The sequence below is a fragment of the Saccostrea cucullata genome, unplaced genomic scaffold (genome assembly GCF_032062105.1).
Source record: "Saccostrea cucullata isolate Sc308-1 unplaced genomic scaffold, CSIRO_AGI_Scuc_v1 ctg99, whole genome shotgun sequence".
In the NCBI taxonomy this organism is placed as follows: Eukaryota; Metazoa; Mollusca; class Bivalvia; order Ostreida; family Ostreidae; genus Saccostrea; species Saccostrea cuccullata.
The window spans coordinates 117,520-135,116 of NW_026939269.1; the positions used below are offsets into that span (position 1 = coordinate 117,520).

A 17,597-nucleotide genomic window follows, 5' to 3' on the forward strand; every position below is an offset into this window, starting at 1 on the left:
TAATTGCAATGAATTGTCTTCCATAATTAAACAAAAAATATTTGTGTACATGTTCAGTTGGTTTTCACAATGTTTTAATTCTCATGCCTTGTGTGTGTTTTAAAAAATAATTTCAAATGTTTGGAGTCAGTTATGTATTTAAAAAAATTAAATGAAGAAAAGACTATTAAGTACATGCAATCAGATATGAGCTTTATTGTTACAAGTAAAAATATAAATACAGTAAAGTATGCATTAAAATGATAAGTTCATAACTGAAGTTTGTTATAATAGTTTTTAACTTAAAATAATGTTAAAACATTTATTTAAAAGTTAACATAAAATAGGGAAATATATGAAAATCACATCACTGTAGAAAATTGAAAGCATGAAAATTGTGTTCAATAAAATTGAAAATTGAAATACGGCCGTTTTTGAAGTGATGCGGCGGTGCCTGAGAAACCAAAAATGTGCTTTACTCGGGTTTACAAGTATACAAGAGAATAAATTAATGATAAGTTAATCAAAATCAAGGGAAAGAGAGTTAATTAATAATTGTAATGTTTGTTGCAAGTCATTTTTATATGAACCAAAAAAAAATGTTGATTTTTTTTATACCTTGAAAATTGATTGTGATCAAATGTGCTAACACAGGTTTTACTTTTGAATGCCAGTTTTATATCTTAAATAATTTGGTGCTTATGTTTTCTAGATATGTATCATTATTGTGAGTGAGATGTAAACTCAAATATTTTTATATAAATGTGCCATAGATAAACTTTAACAGGGATCATAACTTTAATATGTACTTAGGAATGATTTTTTTAAAATGGTTGTTTCATATTAAATTCTAGCACAAAATATAAACTAACAAAGAAAAAATGTCAATTTGCTTCACTGAAAAAGAATTATTTTAAGTGTGAATATATATTCCAAAGGTTATGCTTTTGTAATCCTAAGTGTAAAAAAAGAGTATTATGTAAATGCATAGATATTTATGAATAGGTTGTAATTTTGAATCTTTGAAGAAAATAAATGAGCTGCCTTAATTTTGTTTTCCTTATTATTTATGTGTGTTGGGGGAGGGGGTATGTAGGATCTAACTTCTCCCATCACCAAATTTTATTCATACACAATTTCCTTTATATGACTATACTGTAACAAAAAAGGGCAACCCGCTTTTAAATGAACACTGTCAGCAGTGAAAAGTTATGTTTGGAAAAAAGTTGCCCCCAACCCACCATCCTTTATAAGGGCAAGACCTTTTAAAATCATATAGTCATTTTAGGATACTGTAGATCACTAAATTTTCGTGACCCCTTATTTTCACGAGATAGTCATTTTAAAACTCTATTAGGGAGACAAAATTTTCACGAATTGTGGTTTTGCTCTATCTTATCATAAGGAATGCTAATAAACGCGAGAATGAATTTTTCGCGAGAGGACTGTCTCGCTTTATTACGCGAAAATAAAAGTTCTCGCGAATATAAAGTGCTTTACAGTATTAATGATATTCAAAATTTGAATTACCATACCTACATTGGATTCCTGACTTTCATAAAAATTATTACAAAGATACATAGCGGTATCATGTTGTAAATTTTGAATTTACTAGGAGGAGGTAAATGCAAAAAAACCTCCCCCTAGTAAATTCAAAATTTACAAAATGATAGCGGTAACAGATATTACAAAATGTTCTACTAAGCCCTGTTTTGCCCCTCACCGAAATATTAATTAAACAATATCAGTGAAGAAAAGTCGGGATTAATAGATTTAACAGATGTTTTATTCAGATGTGTGAATACTTTTAAAAAAACATGAACTCTGACAAATCACCCCCCCCCCCAAAAAAAAATCAATTACTTCAACACTTATCGCGTATGACTTTTCAGCACTTTGAAATAACTTTAATAGCAAACACAACTTATTCCTATGTATAACCTATCATTAGGCTATTTTTTGTCTGATATATCTCACACTTTACGTTAGGCCATTGTTGTAAACTAAATTAAATAACTAAGAATTATTCCGTCTATCGGATCAACCACAGGCATCACGATAACTGTAACCGATCGACAGGGGATGCTTATACCTCTGAGGCACCTGATTCTACCTCTGCAATTTCCAGGGTTCCGTATTTTCTGCCCAGTTTACAGATTTGCCTTTCTTTTTTAAAAGAATGAACACTATTTTAAATTTCATCTATATCCTAATAATATCGATAACTTCAAAAGGTACAACTTTTCAACACCTTATACAACCATTTCCCATGACAAATTAAAAGACAAGACTTTTTGACATCATATTCATAAACAACTGTTTCATTCACAAAAATAGAACTTGCATTGTAAAGACCTTTGTATACCTTTTCAATAGTTATCTGTATACCTATTTGTTAAAAACATTCTGATTTTACACACAAGTACTCCAGGGTTGATATTTAAATATGGCCGAGTTTCTCATTGACAGTATCTATGTAAGCTTATAGGTTTTGTAGACCAGGTCTTCCAGCAAACTTTTAGAATTGTTACAGGTAATAATTGTACCCATTTATTAGCAGACCTGTTTTCGAATTCGTATGAAGAATACTTTCAATTATTTAAAGTCTCTTGCTTTCACCGCCAATTCAACATATAAGACTCAAAAGAGTCTGACTTAGACGTAAACTTATTAAGATAAACGTGATGACTTCAACTTTTGTATCGTTCATATTTTTTATTTATGTAGCAATAATTGCCCGCCTAGAGCAATGGTTAAAATTGAGCAGCTTTAGAGTCACGGAATGAGGAGTTGATCCTATCGTCACGGATTCGAATCCCACTTCGGGACGTGGAGACCAGTCTTTCGTAAGAGACCTCATAAATGGAGGTCTCTAGATGCAGTAGATGGTGTCACGAAAAAAAAAAAATCTACTGCTCAATGGCCCTAATTGTAGAATATAGGTTTTAATTTGCAGTCCTCCACCGGCAAGTGGTCGCGTCTCCATGTGAGTGAAAATTTCTCGAGAGGGAAGTAAAACAACAACACCAAAGACGAAACAAATATGTAGCGATATACACTATCAACTGCTTATGGGGATTATATCTCTCAGTCGATTTAGCACACTAGATCATTTTTTTTTAACTTACGAACAGTTTCTAAAACGAAGCAGCAGGCTTTTACATGGCAAAAGAGTTGATGACACAAGGATATTATGAATTTCATATAAAGACACAACAGTTCTGTGGTCGATAAATTGACCTTGTTTGCAGTTTCACTCTATCGCTGAGTGAGAATTTGTCGAAGTTAGGTCATTATTTCTAAACTGAATTACCTACGGATATATGATTACCCAAGAATCGAGTTTATGGGTGTGTGACCGGTCGGCAGGGTATGCTTACTTCTCCATGACGCCTGATCCTATCTCTGATGTACAAGTCCTTGTTTGTTGTATTCCAATTTTTTTCTGTTCGCGTGGACAAAATGCATAAGAAATCCTTATCGTACAAAACTTTTAAAAATCAAGCAATATCTATATACGTCGCGTTATCTATTTAGAGCCTATTGCGATATGTAATGTAAATATTTTTTTAAGCGATGCATTGAAATATATGACACCGTCCTTAATATTCTCACATTGCATAACTGATACGGGTATAAGGTTCATTACATATCAATGCAACTGGAGTGCAGCTAAAGCATGTAAAGAATGCGAATGTAAAGCAGGTACACGTAATTTACAGTATGTCCAGGTTCTCCGAGTATAAACTGTCACCCCTTGTAACCAGAAAGAGCTTGAAATGAACAGAAAATAATTCTTTTTTGACAGCAAACTTTATGTTTCTGTTTTAATATAAACATGATTTTATTTTTGATCATGATATTTTTCCTTCTGTAACAAATAACGTGCATGTTTTATCTGATATCATAAGTACAAAGAACTATATGCGGTATTAACCAACATTTGCCCCCCAAAATCAAACTTTGATGGAGTAATATTTAATTAAGTCCTTAAACAGGGGAGTATATGCTGACTTCAAAGCACTGAATAATTTCATAAGTAATGACGTCATATGTACGTAATGACGTCACAAATATGACGTAAATTTCAGTTTTTATGAATTTTGCAGAAAAATGTACATATTTCGTCGATATTTTAAATAAAAGTCACCGAGCGCATGTGTGTTCAGGATAAATATTTTGATATAATATGTAGAATGATAATATCAATGAAATATGTCAATATTGTTCCTGAACACACATGCGCTCTATAAATTTTAAAGCTTAAATTGTTGAAATTTTGTCCATTTTGTACTCTTTCTGAAAAAGGATATAAAATCGGACTAGTTTGTGACGTCATAAAAACAGAAATTGTGAATACACTGCTCTGGAACTATAATATTTTCTGTTAACTTATATTTCTCGTACAATTTATTGCACATTTCAGGAAGTTTTCAAAATTTGACTTTTGTGGGGTCAAACATATGCAATATACCGCATATAGTTCTTTACTAAATATTATTATGAAATACCATACATTTCCTATAAAAAAAATTATTACTTTATAGGACATTCAATTGTTGGAATTTGAAAAATGAAATTTGTTTACAATGAAGGTGAACAAAACGAAAAGTTTTCAATACAAAAGAAACAATATAAACCTGGGAATATGCACGACATAAAACACAGTTCCAATAAATTTTACAGATGAGATCAGATGCCAGTGAGGGGTAACCATCCCCTGTTGACCTGTCAATTGGCAGTAAGCCGTATGTATGATCAGACAGGAGGGAAGACAATTTTAGTATAGAAAAAAGGTAATAACAATTGCCAAACATATCTGCTTACTATATCAATATAATAATCATAGACGTTACGAAATGCTGACTTTCCCATCCAGGTTGTTGATATCCCTTTACATCAACATTTTAGCCATGCAGCAGCCTGCTTTGCTTTAAAATTAATTGTACTCAGAGCACGCTCTTGGGGATCGTATAATTACCTTGGGAAACGTCAACGACATATATAGGTAACAGCGGAATATAATTTACTTCATAAATAAGAAATACTGTACTGACAATGGAAAAGTTGAAGACATCTCGTTTGTCAGATAATTTGGTACTTTTTCTGGCCCTTATCGTCTATAGTACGTATTTGACACCCAATATGACACAGCTGCGACAGGCTCTGTGGTGATGTATCGAGTAGACATACAACTGATGTAATTTAGTTGATATATCTTGATGTCGAGTTGAAGGACAATGTTTTCTTTTACATTTACTCTTATAGCGGTTTTCGAGAAAAAAAAATCTGCTTCATAAAAAATAAACACAGGTAGGCTATTAAAGGATCAATATAAGCTCCTAATTTGTTGGAAAATTGATGTCAGTTTTTTGGAAAAGACTACAAAAATGTTGACAAGTGGTTCCTAATTTGTTGGAACATTAGTTCTATTTATTTTTTTATTTTCTCGTGATATTTGGAATATTCTTTATCACTAAAAGGCCCAGTCTTGTATTCCACGATATTTCAAGTTAAAGACTACACCTTGTATTTCCTACAAATATATATGGACTTTTGCTTCCAAACTTTTTATTTACAAGAAAACTTTACAGGACCTGGATATCGAATATCTGAAACAAAATCCTCTATATTTGTGTTTATGTTCTTCTTCAACCTATAACTATAGTCCTGCTGGACACATTATTACTGGTGATGTAAATGCAGTTAAAAATGAGAACCTTAGATCACTAATTTTGAAAGGTCCTAAATATAGGGAGCCCCGATCCTTCAAATGGCGTCGGAATTTCATAAATATTATGGATTCTGTTGAAAATTACACCAGCTGATGGGCCAGATATGAAAAAGAAGACGTTGACACTTTGCCAGAATGGATTAAATGTATCAGATCTATATTGAAATCGCATATTAAACGATTGAGGGACAATATGAAAACCCTCTATCCTACAGTATTCAATAATCTAGAAGTGAATAAAGAATTAGATACTAGATTACATGATCAGTACGTACTGGTCCCTGTTGACAAAGCAAGGAACATCATTTTCTTTGTTAGTAAGGCTCATTACATAAAATGGATTTTAGACGAAACTTGGATTTAATTCTACAAGTGGTAATCCAACTTATACTAACACATGAGTGTAGTTCCCTTTCTAAGGAAGAAATTCTTCAAAAACATATATCAGTTTTGAATCTTTTTATCCAAACAACCAAAATGAATTTGAATTATATACCATATCTATAGGGCCTATTGGATTCTGAACCTTCATAAAAATCATTTAAACATAGCGGGTTCCAGTAAATATTCAACCAAGCCTGTTTCTTTTCTTCTGACTAAGATATTAACAGTAACGAAGAAGTTTCAAGGGTGCTGAGCAACAATATATTCAAGAAGTGGTGTATATCAGATGTGGATTCTTAAAAATTCTAAGGAACCTTTGGATAATTTGAAATAACAAGATTTTACCAAAATCAACAGCTTAAAAACTTACGACTTTTCAACTTTATACACAACCATTCCGCAGGATAAACTAAGACCAGGCTTTTGAAATCATTGACAGGTGCTTTTTCAATAAAATGGAACTCGTAAATTTACTTACCTGGTCATTGGTCATTTGCAAAATTATCTTAATAACAAACATACTGATAGTACACACAAGTACTCTGAAGTTGACATTAAAAAAATGCTCGAGTTTCTGATTGACAATATCTATGCGGTTTTTGGAGACCAGGTCTTCCAACAATCTATTGAAATCCCCAAGGGTGCAAATTGCAACATTTCCCGTTATTAACAGACCTAATTTTGTATTCATATGAAGCAGAATTTGTCCAAAATCTTATTCGTGAAAACAAGAGAACACTTGCTATGGTCTTCAACTCGACATTTAGATACTAGTTTATCGACGACGTACTGACATAGTGACAATTAACAATGGGGTTTTTCCATTCTTATGTGATACGATATATTTCGGTGAGCTTGTGTTTAAAGATGGCATAGAGTTAAAACACATTTGTTTCATATTTGGATATTTTACTTGAAAAAAAAAAGACGTTAATAGTTATCTATAACAATCAAGCTTTATGAGAAACATGAATACTTTAATTTTTTGAATTTTAGATAATGCTGTTTCTCATTAACAGGAGTTAAATTTTTTTTAGGAATAATGATAAGGGTTAGTCGCAAGACGCCTGCAATGTATTTTTGTTCGTAACGATGAAGTGTAGGAATTACTAGTATGTGTTGAGCAACATCCATAAACATCATTCTGTATTCTGCAGTTCAAAAATCCGATAAGGACTTTCTTAAGTTCTTTAAATATTCCATTGAAAAATCTTAAAGGAATCGAGTTAACTTAAGTGCGAATGAAATGATGACTTACTATGATGCGATTGTACGTCAAGTCATCATGTATATTTAAATTGGTCTATTGGATGATCGATGTCCATTACTACGCCTACATCTCTTGATGTGTTGTTAAAAAGTTCCATCAAATTCATTTTGTGGGCTTGAAAATTTTCCTCTATCATTTATGTGGTCATTGCAACCATATGGAAACGCAAAACCTAGTTTTCTTATCCAGGATTTTTTTTTAAATTTACTATAAACGGGTATATTATTCAAAGTGGAACTAAAAATTCAGTGATATAATTTGAAAATTCTAAGTCTCATTGAAAGAAGAGAACGGACAGGCAAATTGAATCAATTTTAAAAATGTTGTGTTCCCCCATTATTTAATTCAAACGTTCGCCCAGATATTTCCTTATTATGTTAACGTATAATTGGTTGTATTCGGTAAAATTTAATATTCTTTTTAAATAGTCAGGATACATAAAGCGCACTTCATTTTTTTTTAAATTCATTTAACTCGCATAACATCTCTTAAATGTCTGTCTTTTTGCAGTTAAAATGATTAATATTATTAAAATTTAAAGAAAGACGAAAAAAGTAGTAAATTTGATAAGTTTACAAGAGACTCTATACACCAAGTAACACGAGTTTTAGTGCAAGATTGATGTACATAGCACCTATGAAATATTTGCAGTTTAAACTGATCCTAAAAGAAGAAAAATACACATTGAAGAACCAATGTCTGCACCTACACCCTACACGTTAAATGGCACTTTGACCTGACACTCCAAAAATTCCTAAGAAGAACGTCGATTTGAAAGAAATATTTCGCCAACGCGCTTGCAAATCAAATATGCATGGGAATAGAATAATTTGTTGCCTAAGATGAAAATATTTATTCCAAAATTAAAGAATTCTATTAGAGAAAAATAAATTTAAAATCTTTTAAAAAAAGTCGACCCATCCCTCACTACTGATTTTTAAAAGCGTCGACTGACATGAATGAATAAGCATATCTTCAAGGGCGCTCTAATGTAGAAAAAAAAGTATAATGCGCGATATCTGATAAACCTACAAACAAAACCTTACGTGATTTAAAAAATGCAATCTCTAAAGATGATAGAAGAGTTTTAAGGTAAGTCCGAACCTGCATTTCTATCCAAAATTCTTGTATTGAAAATCATACAGCATAGGAATGCACTGTTTATTTCCTTTCTGTATGACTGCAACAAGTTGTAAATGAAATTTTTCCTACAGTAACTCGACGAAATTTTAGAAGCTCTTTGTCCTCTATATAGGTGTGCGTTTATGTTACGTAATTGATGTTTATATTGCTAATCACCTGAATTCATGAATGTACATTGAAAACCCTACATAGGGAATATTATATTAGGAATGTATAGATTTTCATGATTATTCAGAATTGATAATTCATTTTCAATACCGCTTTTAAGCTGCCATAAAAAAAGATTTTATGATGTCTTTTAATCTTAAATTGAATCCTTTCCGGTCATTTTAACTTAATTATTATTTTACTGTGATCCATCCTACATTTAACATGTATAACATCTTTCCGTTAAAAACCTGGAACAGAAAGTTTTCATTTCTACTGTAACACCTCGGTCATGTTTAACTACTTAGAAACACAAATAGAAAGGGAGATTTCTCACATTTATCAGTAATTTAATCATTAAAACCAGACTTAAGGATACATGACGCAAACATGAATTTGATGCATGGACTGATAAATATCTTTCGACTGATTTTGAATTGAAATTAAAAAAGTAATATGAGCCACTTAAACATTTAGAAATATGTGCGATTTATACAAAATTTTGCATATTTTTGTAACATTGTGGAAAAGTCTTAGAGATTCAGGTTACTTGTTTGAATATGAATCTATGAGAAATATTGCTGATAACTGAAAAAAATTGTTAATTGTCGTTAAATAATTTTCCTAGAATAACACGTGAAATATTATTAGTACAAAACGACTGTAACGCATTAGAAATTATTTCATATTATTCATATATACATAATCATGTTTATTTTTTTTTCCAAACAATATAGCACTGTATTCGATACATACACACTGTATATCAAATGATACAAATTGATTTAATTTGACAGATATATTCTTAAAAAGTAACTTGATGATAAATAGTACATGTAGTTTGTTTTAAGCAATCATAGCAAGACACAAACATAGCTGAATACATTAGTAATCCAAGGATGGTTATCGAAAATAAAGTTTGCTTGTGGGTATATCTACCAATTTACCTTCATGAGTGAAATCGACCAGAGAAGCTTTTAATTTTGTGGAAGATTGACTTCTAATATATCTTTTATAAGGCCATTCCAAGTTTTTTCTCTGTTTAGCGTCCACTCATCTTTCAAAAACCTACCTACCTATTCGCAAAAAACACACAAGCCAAAACATAAAACACAAGCTTAAAATTCATAAAAATGACGTCCTTCAAATGATTTGATCTAACTAAACTGCTTTAATACAAGAAATATCTATTTTAAAGCAAAAACAACGGATTAAATGCTTACAATACACCCAATATAACTTACTGTACAGAATTATTTGGAGAAATGTACAAAATTAAAAAAATTTCGACTAAATTCATCAATTTCAGGACTCCTTTTGTTGTGTGTTTTTTCTCATATGGGGTGTCAAAAAACAAGGCGCACGCGGTCGCTAAACATAGAAAAAAAAACTTGGAATGGCCTACTGGTCATCAAGTGCAGTATCATAACTTATTAGCTAGAATAATCCACACCCATGTAGGTTGTACTTAATATATTTTAAGACATAACGCCAAATTTTCTATTTTAATAAAAATATTGTGGGAAGCCAATATTGTTCAGTTGAAATTGTTACACTGTTTTGAGTCACTGGTGCGTATAATGCTGGTAGAAGATTTCACTTTAAATTCCGATGTGTATCTATATGAATGTTTTATGAATCTCATATCTCCATTCTTCTGAACATTTAAAGGTAAGATTATAAAGAATTCATTTATTTTCAAAATATCTTTAACTTAAAGTTATGCTCACGGATTACATACCAATCTGCATTTTTGTTAAAGTGCATTTTTGTGAAGGAAAAACATATTTTATTTATTTATTTTTTTATGAGAAGGTTTACGATTATATTGAGGCAAGGGAACAGAAACAGAAGCCTTCCTTCTTATCTGTAAGTTTCATAACTCTTTTTGTTTCTGTGATTTTGTTACATTTAGAAGTTCTCCTTAATTTACATTGTATATAACTTATATATATATATCACTAACATTAACTGGTTTTTGTTCTAATTCACTCAAAGAAGAGAAAATGTGTGTTTTTTAATGCATACAGAATACCGATATATATATTTTTTTTGCAGATTGAAGAAACCACTCTAGAGGTTTAAAAAATATGGGTTAAATTTTATTTTGGCATTTCTTATTGCTACTATAAACAAACAATATATGTTTTGTGTCTTTTATGCTAAATCCGGGTACCCATCCTTCGGCCCGTTATATGCTTTGTCTTTATCGTTTAAAGATCAGTTCTATTTCAGGTGACGAGTGTGGCTGTCGGATGCAATGGCTCCAGAGATCCCCTCCTTGTTACTAGCTGTGGTCGCCATCGTCTGTACGATACTCCTCCTCGGGATAACAAAACTACGTAGAAATTCTAAAGGGTAAGAGTTTCTGCATCTCTGATGAAATATGGAAATGTTCATTTCTCAACAACATTATCTCATGTCTAATTTTTTCTTTTAATATTCTGTTCATCAAAAGAAGTCAAATTTCTAGATGAAGAAAGGAAATAATTTTAAATTATGAGCAGACATGGAAAGTGTTTATGAAATGCCAAAATTCTAAATCTTTTGAATTACTAGTACCAAAGAATTATCACACATTTGATTTTAAACCACAAAATGACTTCTATTTATTTGGAACTTATACCTGCATATATAAATAATTTGCTTGTGATTAGAGAACAAAATTACTTAGATAATACATCTTTAAATTATATGTGCACATAACCTAACATAAGCTCACCTGAGTTGAAAGCTCAGGTACACAAAAATTCACATTTTGAAGTTGTTTAATTTTGTTAAGTTACACCGTTTAGGTAGAAAAAGGTATAGATGATACTTCTAGGTAGTAATGTGTCTTAAAATCAATTTGAAATATATACATGAAAATCTCTCTGAATTTTCCAAGAATTATTATCTATCTTAGGGTTTTGACAGCCAGAATCAATACTTCATATCTAGGTTTATTGTCATTTTGAAACTTGAGATAAGTGAAAATTGCAGTAAATGAAAGAGCAAACGATCTTCTAATTCACAGATAGCTAATGTATACCTGTATACCTCGCTGTGCTGGATAGAAATATCGGTCAGTCGTCTTTTTCAGAGCTTCTAGAACAGAAATTGAAAAGAACTTATTGCATCTGTTTTCATAAGAAAACTAGGAAGATAATTTCAAAGTAAAAATATATAGCCACTTAATTGTACCTTCATGGAAAAGAATATGGTCAGATAAATATCTGTCCGAATTTCCTTTCCAATAGAGATTAAGCTTCCCATAGCTTCTCAAAATTATGACTATAACTTCTCAGAATTATACAACATGAAATAGAAATTGTAATTTGAGTTCGAAATCTTACAGGAACGTGAAATCATCTGCTTTTCTGCTTCTCAAATATGACTCTGCTCCGAAAATAAAACGACCAGTTTCATTCATTGGCAAGACCAGTGGGATCTGGTGTGACAATCGAACACATTTGAATCTGACATATTGACATTGCTGCCACATTATAACAACATTGATTTCTAAGCAGGTTCTCAACATTTTCATACCAGGGTATTCTGATGATATACTCTTCAAAAAAAGAAACGTATAGTAGGAACAATGCCCTGAAAAATGTATGATAGTTTGTCGTACCTTTTATTTTTGTATTGATACGATGTATTCGAGTGAAATTCATATGATTTTTTAATGCAATTGTTAACTTTACATATTGAAATATCACAGACAAAAAACAGATTTTGCAAAATTTCCCCCAAAAGTTTTCTTAATTTTCATTTGTTGAATTCCGATGGAATTCCTTCAGTTTACAAAGGGGCTATCAAAAGCGGGGTACTTTTACACTGGTTTTATCTTAAAAATGACGCTTCCTAAAATTGCTGCATCTGAATGTTGTCAAAAAGGAAAACCATTCATTATCAAATAGACAATTGCAAGAAAATGTTACACACAGACGACATCTCACCTATAAAACATAAACCATTAACATTGAACACCCAATATTCGCAAAAAATATGGTAGACTACGTGTGACATCAGCAGCACAGCATCACTTCCGAGGATTATACAAATTGCATGAATGTAATGCAAGGACGTCATCTTAAGCATTAGCTATCCCTGAACTGCACAGGTCATCGAACGAGACCGTTTTCAGTTGACTACGAATTATTGCAAGTGGATTATTCATGCCATTGTTCCGACCCCACAACACCCCAAATATCGACTTCAAAGATCTCAGATGAATAGAGTATGACCACAGCATCACTGCTGAACATTTTGGTTAACAAGAATGTTTATCTGAAAGCCTCTTATAAGTTTAAGAGTGCTAATGCTTTTTAATCAAGGTAATATAGGTAACTGCCTCCAGGACGTTAAAAAAGTTGGTGGTGGTAGTGTAATGATATGGAAAATGGTATTATGAGATAGTAAGATTGATTTGGTTCAAATTCAATGGACTTTGGTGGAAAAAGGTATTCTAACCATGTTCTACCTATACATACCCATTCAATTTCGCAGCATCCTAGAGCCGTATCGCAATCTCACAATACACAGCCACATATGGCTCGTTTGACACACCTATTCTTGCAAAAAACAACAACCTGTTTCAGTCACAGTCATCTAAATCGCTAGATTTAATCCAAATTAAACAGCAATGGACAAAATGAATTGACAAGATTTGCCAAAGACAATCGCATCCCCAGGCTCTGCAACAGCTGACTTAAGTTCTACATTTGGAGTGGGAGAGTATTCCTATACAGTTTTTATTATACACATTTGCTTCCATTAGATGCCGTTTGTGGCTATCATTTGTGTCTGCGGGGGGCATACCAGATATTGATCTTTAATAGTCTTAAACTGACTATAATTTTAAAATTGCTGAGTAATTATGACATTTAGATAGTATTCCTGTTGCTTACCACATTTCTGTTTTATCAATGCATCATTTTACTAAATAATGTTTATGTTCAATGTGTCACTTAAATTCTACGATGCCTTTCTTTTTTTGAAGAGTATACTTGAGAAAGATATATTACGCTGCATAAGAGTAATGGCGTTGCGATGATATTACGATTGTAATTTTAACAGTTCATTTGAAATATCAAGATGAAAACAATAAAAATATGTCATGTTTTCTTATTTTCTTACTCCAGAATTCAATCGTTTCCCAAGGACGTGGTACTTTTACACCATTGTGGAAAAGGGCCCTATGTTCCTAGCTTGTCACCATTCATTATCAAACTAGAAACATTTCTAAAAATGGCAGGCATCCCTTACCAAGTAAGTATAGAAATTTCCCAATGGACGTTGCGCTTGACTACTGTTCGTTATATGTTTTTCAGAGTGTCTTTGGTTAGAAGTGAGTGATTTTTATCAAGGTTACTTAAAACGTTGTTGGACCAAGAACAAGAAACGAAAATATCCATTATCCTTTTTCATTCAGGAAATAGTTGTCCATGTTACATGTATGATATATAAAAAAAGATTCTGAAACTAGAGTCTTCAATTTGTCGTGAGGAATTGTTGTATGAAGTATAGAAAAAAAGTGGTGCTCTTTTGGAGTTCATGACTTATAAAAAAAGTTGTGATTCTAAATTATTTATAAGTCTTTTGGGATTTTCAAGATCGAATCCATATATGATTTGCACCATTTCTAAAATAATGCTTAAGCAGAGTACGTCCGTAGTTTCTCCCTCAAAGGGAATAAAGATAGCATATCATTGAGCATTTGCTTTGTATTTTGTTTAAAAGCATTCTGATTGTACACAAAAGTACTCTAAAATTGATATATAAAAAAAAGATGTTGGAGTTTCTGATTGACTGTATCACTGAATTTTTTGGAGATCAGTTTTTCAAACAATCTATTGGAATACCCACGGGTGCCAATTTCGCCCCTTTGACCTATTTTTGCATGCACATAAAGCAGAATTTATTTAAAACTTTTTAATGAAAGGAAAACAATTGATGTTGCCTGCAAATCGACATTTCGAAACTGGTAAATCGACAAAGTGTCATCAATTAACAATAGTTACTTCCAATAAAATCATATTTCAACTCAATATATGCCAGTGAACTCGCAAAAAAGATACCTCACAACCTGAAACATATGTTTCATATTTGAACATTTTACTAGGAAAAGCCTTTAATGGTAACTTAACAGGCAAGATTTATAATGAATATAATGACTTCAACTTTTCGATCGTCCACTACCCTACCTTATATAGTAACACGCCCTTTAGCGCATTGTCAGTGGATTCGATATGCAAGAGCATGCTCTACGTATGAGATAGTTCTAAAACGAGACAAGTTTTTGCTAATCAAGTTGATGAAACAAGGATATCAGCAGTCTCGTTTAAAGTAGTTATATCGCAATTATTTGGGTCGATACGATGAGCTTGTCAGCAAATAAAACCTATTATTGAGTCTAATACTGACTGACATTTTTTGTACTAATTTTACGTCCATTATTTTCACACTGAATTGTCTACTTTTTTTTATCTCGTTTTTTCTCGATAATTACAAGGTGTGGTCGGTAGGGGATGCTCACTCCTCGGTCGCAGGTGATCCAGACTCTTATGTTGCGGAGGTCTGTTTTTGCTCTTCTTCTTATTGAATGGCCTTTTTGAGATTGAAAACTGTTAATTATCTTCCTATGTTATACTTGAGGAATTTCATCCTTTGAAATTGAATTGTGATTTTTTAAAAATCTTTTATCATCTGTAAAAACAGTAATTTTGTGAAAACGCAAGGGTAGATGGTTTTCATATTGCATATTTTCATACGGTTCCGATGAAATATTCTCTTCTATACTGCCCATGAGAGCCTTATTGCAGATTTTTATTTCACAAAATTATGATCCATATGCTAATATAATTGTACATATATAGATAGTTCGAGATTATAAACTCGGACCGAAGGGTAAAGTGCCATGGATGGAATACAATGGGAAGGCTATGGGAGACTCTCAGCTCTGTATGGAGTACCTAACAGAAGAACTGAATGTTGACATAGACGACCATCTGTCCACAACAGAAAGAGCCATAGGGACGTCATTCCAGCGAATGGTGGATGAACATACTTATTGGTGAGAGATAATATAATCCAATGCTGCAAAAATGTATAAGAAAAATATTAATGCTTTTACTGCCCGCATAAACGGAAATTAAAAAGCATATCAGAACTCTTTTTTTGAAGAATAGACATGTACATGTACTTGAAAAATTTATATTAAAAATAGGATCACTTCGTTTATCAGGTTTGCGATCACTTTCTGTACATCATTTTTAAATGCTACCGTTTAATGATATGCATGCCTTTAGCAGTAGGATTGTGACACTTTACCAGGTTGATGGTCCATTGGCGATGGGCCTTTGATAACAAGAAATGTTTAAAACAAGCAAACTGGGGACTCCTGGCTCTGTCTGTCGCTAAATATATCCAGAAAAGGGCAACTTACACACAAGGAGTTGGGAGACACACGAAGCCAGAGTTAATGAACATTCTGAGAAAAGATTTCCGGGCATTGTCTAATTTCCTAGGTAACTTAGAAAGGTTTTTAAAAAAAGGCAAATATGATTTGCAGATTTTCATATCTAAATGTTTAAAAAATTCTTATGGTTATAACTAGAGATAGTTTTAATAAAAGGAAAAAAAGAACCAAAATTGCAGTTATCAGATACTTATAATCGCTGTTTAGAAAAACAGCTATGTATACACTAATAAAAATAAGATAACGTCATATTTCTCTGTTTATGATTTTTTAAACGTTAATATTTTTATTTTCAGGAACAAAAAAATATTTCTTTGGTGATAAGGTTTCTTCCGTGGATTGCAGTATATTTGCACAGTTATCTCAATTTCTTTGGCATTTACCAGAATCTGAGCCAAACATAATGTTAAAAGGTAGAACATTAATATATTTCTGTTTTGTTTGTTTGTTTGTTGTTTTTTTTTTTGTCGTTTAAATAAGATTTTTGTGTTGTTTCTCAATTAAAAAACTCATTATAGTAAAAAAAAAATATTAATGAATAAAATACTCTTTAGAAAAAGATAAAAATAATGTGTACTTGTCTAAAGAATATATCCATTATTTGACGCTGAAAGTTCTGAAAATCTGGTAAAATTAAACTTGAAATAAACATTTCACTAAAAATTAGAAAAAGTTTTAAAAAATCACTAAAAATATTTATGATTTCAATACCTCTATTTGGATATTTGACATCTACAATATAAGTGATGCTGTAATGAAATCTAAAATAAACTGTGGATGTAATGAGGCAACTTCATTTTAAAATCTAATTTTCAAAAAAAGGTAAGAGATAATCAAAAGCTGTTTATTTCAGTATTTATATGTTTCATTTCAGATGAATTTTCTAACTTGTGTGACTACTGCGAACGGATGAAAAGTGCATTATGGAAGGACTGGAATGATAACGTGTTATTTCCAGCTAAAGACACCTAGAATTTTTTAAACTAAATTATATTGTACAATGATGGTTTTTTGTTGTCTGTTGTCCATAAATAACAGTTATTTTTCTTATGTTATTGCAAATATTTCAACATTGGTATATTAGATGAGGATCTCATTGTGATTTTGGTATCAACTACATGTATTTATTCGTCATTATTTTAATCAATGCCTGCTTGAACATTCATGGGATGTAAATTGTATCATTTTATGTTTTTTAAAGATAAATATTTTTGCTGCAACATAGCAAACCTATTTGATCAACCCTGCTTTATGTATACAGCTCAACAAACTTTTTAAGCTCACATGGTTTTTCGCACAAATTAAGGTCACAAATTTTATAATAAAAATTACTATTTTCGAATCTCAGAACGATGACATGGCCGTGCGTTATATTACATATATCATGGCAAGTATAAATGTCCTTTAAAATTACTATCTTAAGTTTCCAAAGTGGATGTTTCAGAGGGGAATTTATCAATAAATGGTACGATGTTTGT

At 31.6% G+C, this 17,597-nt stretch overlaps 1 protein-coding gene across 5 annotated transcripts; it reads left to right on the forward strand.

Annotated features, from left to right (window-relative positions):
* Positions 1–8,402: 8,402 nt before the first annotated feature.
* On the forward strand, positions 8,403–17,373 carry LOC134252669 (failed axon connections homolog). 5 transcript variants are annotated; one of them, XM_062735155.1, is made up of 9 exons: positions 8,424–8,459; positions 10,473–10,526; positions 10,893–11,015; positions 13,784–13,910; positions 15,154–15,216; positions 15,518–15,714; positions 15,975–16,168; positions 16,416–16,532; positions 16,994–17,373. In XM_062735155.1, exons 3-9 carry the CDS (start codon positions 10,918–10,920, stop codon positions 17,089–17,091), a joined length of 894 nt encoding a protein of 297 aa, XP_062591139.1. In that variant the 5' UTR covers positions 8,424–8,459; positions 10,473–10,526; positions 10,893–10,917; the 3' UTR covers positions 17,092–17,373. The 5 variants fall into 5 exon arrangements, with proteins under 5 accessions (XP_062591141.1, XP_062591139.1, XP_062591138.1 ...); XM_062735154.1 differs by lacking the exons at positions 8,424–8,459; positions 10,473–10,526 and adding exons at positions 9,514–9,686; positions 10,074–10,328 and having other exon boundaries at positions 10,877–11,015; XM_062735157.1 differs by lacking the exon at positions 10,473–10,526 and having other exon boundaries at positions 8,403–8,459.
* Positions 17,374–17,597: the final 224 nt, after the last annotated feature.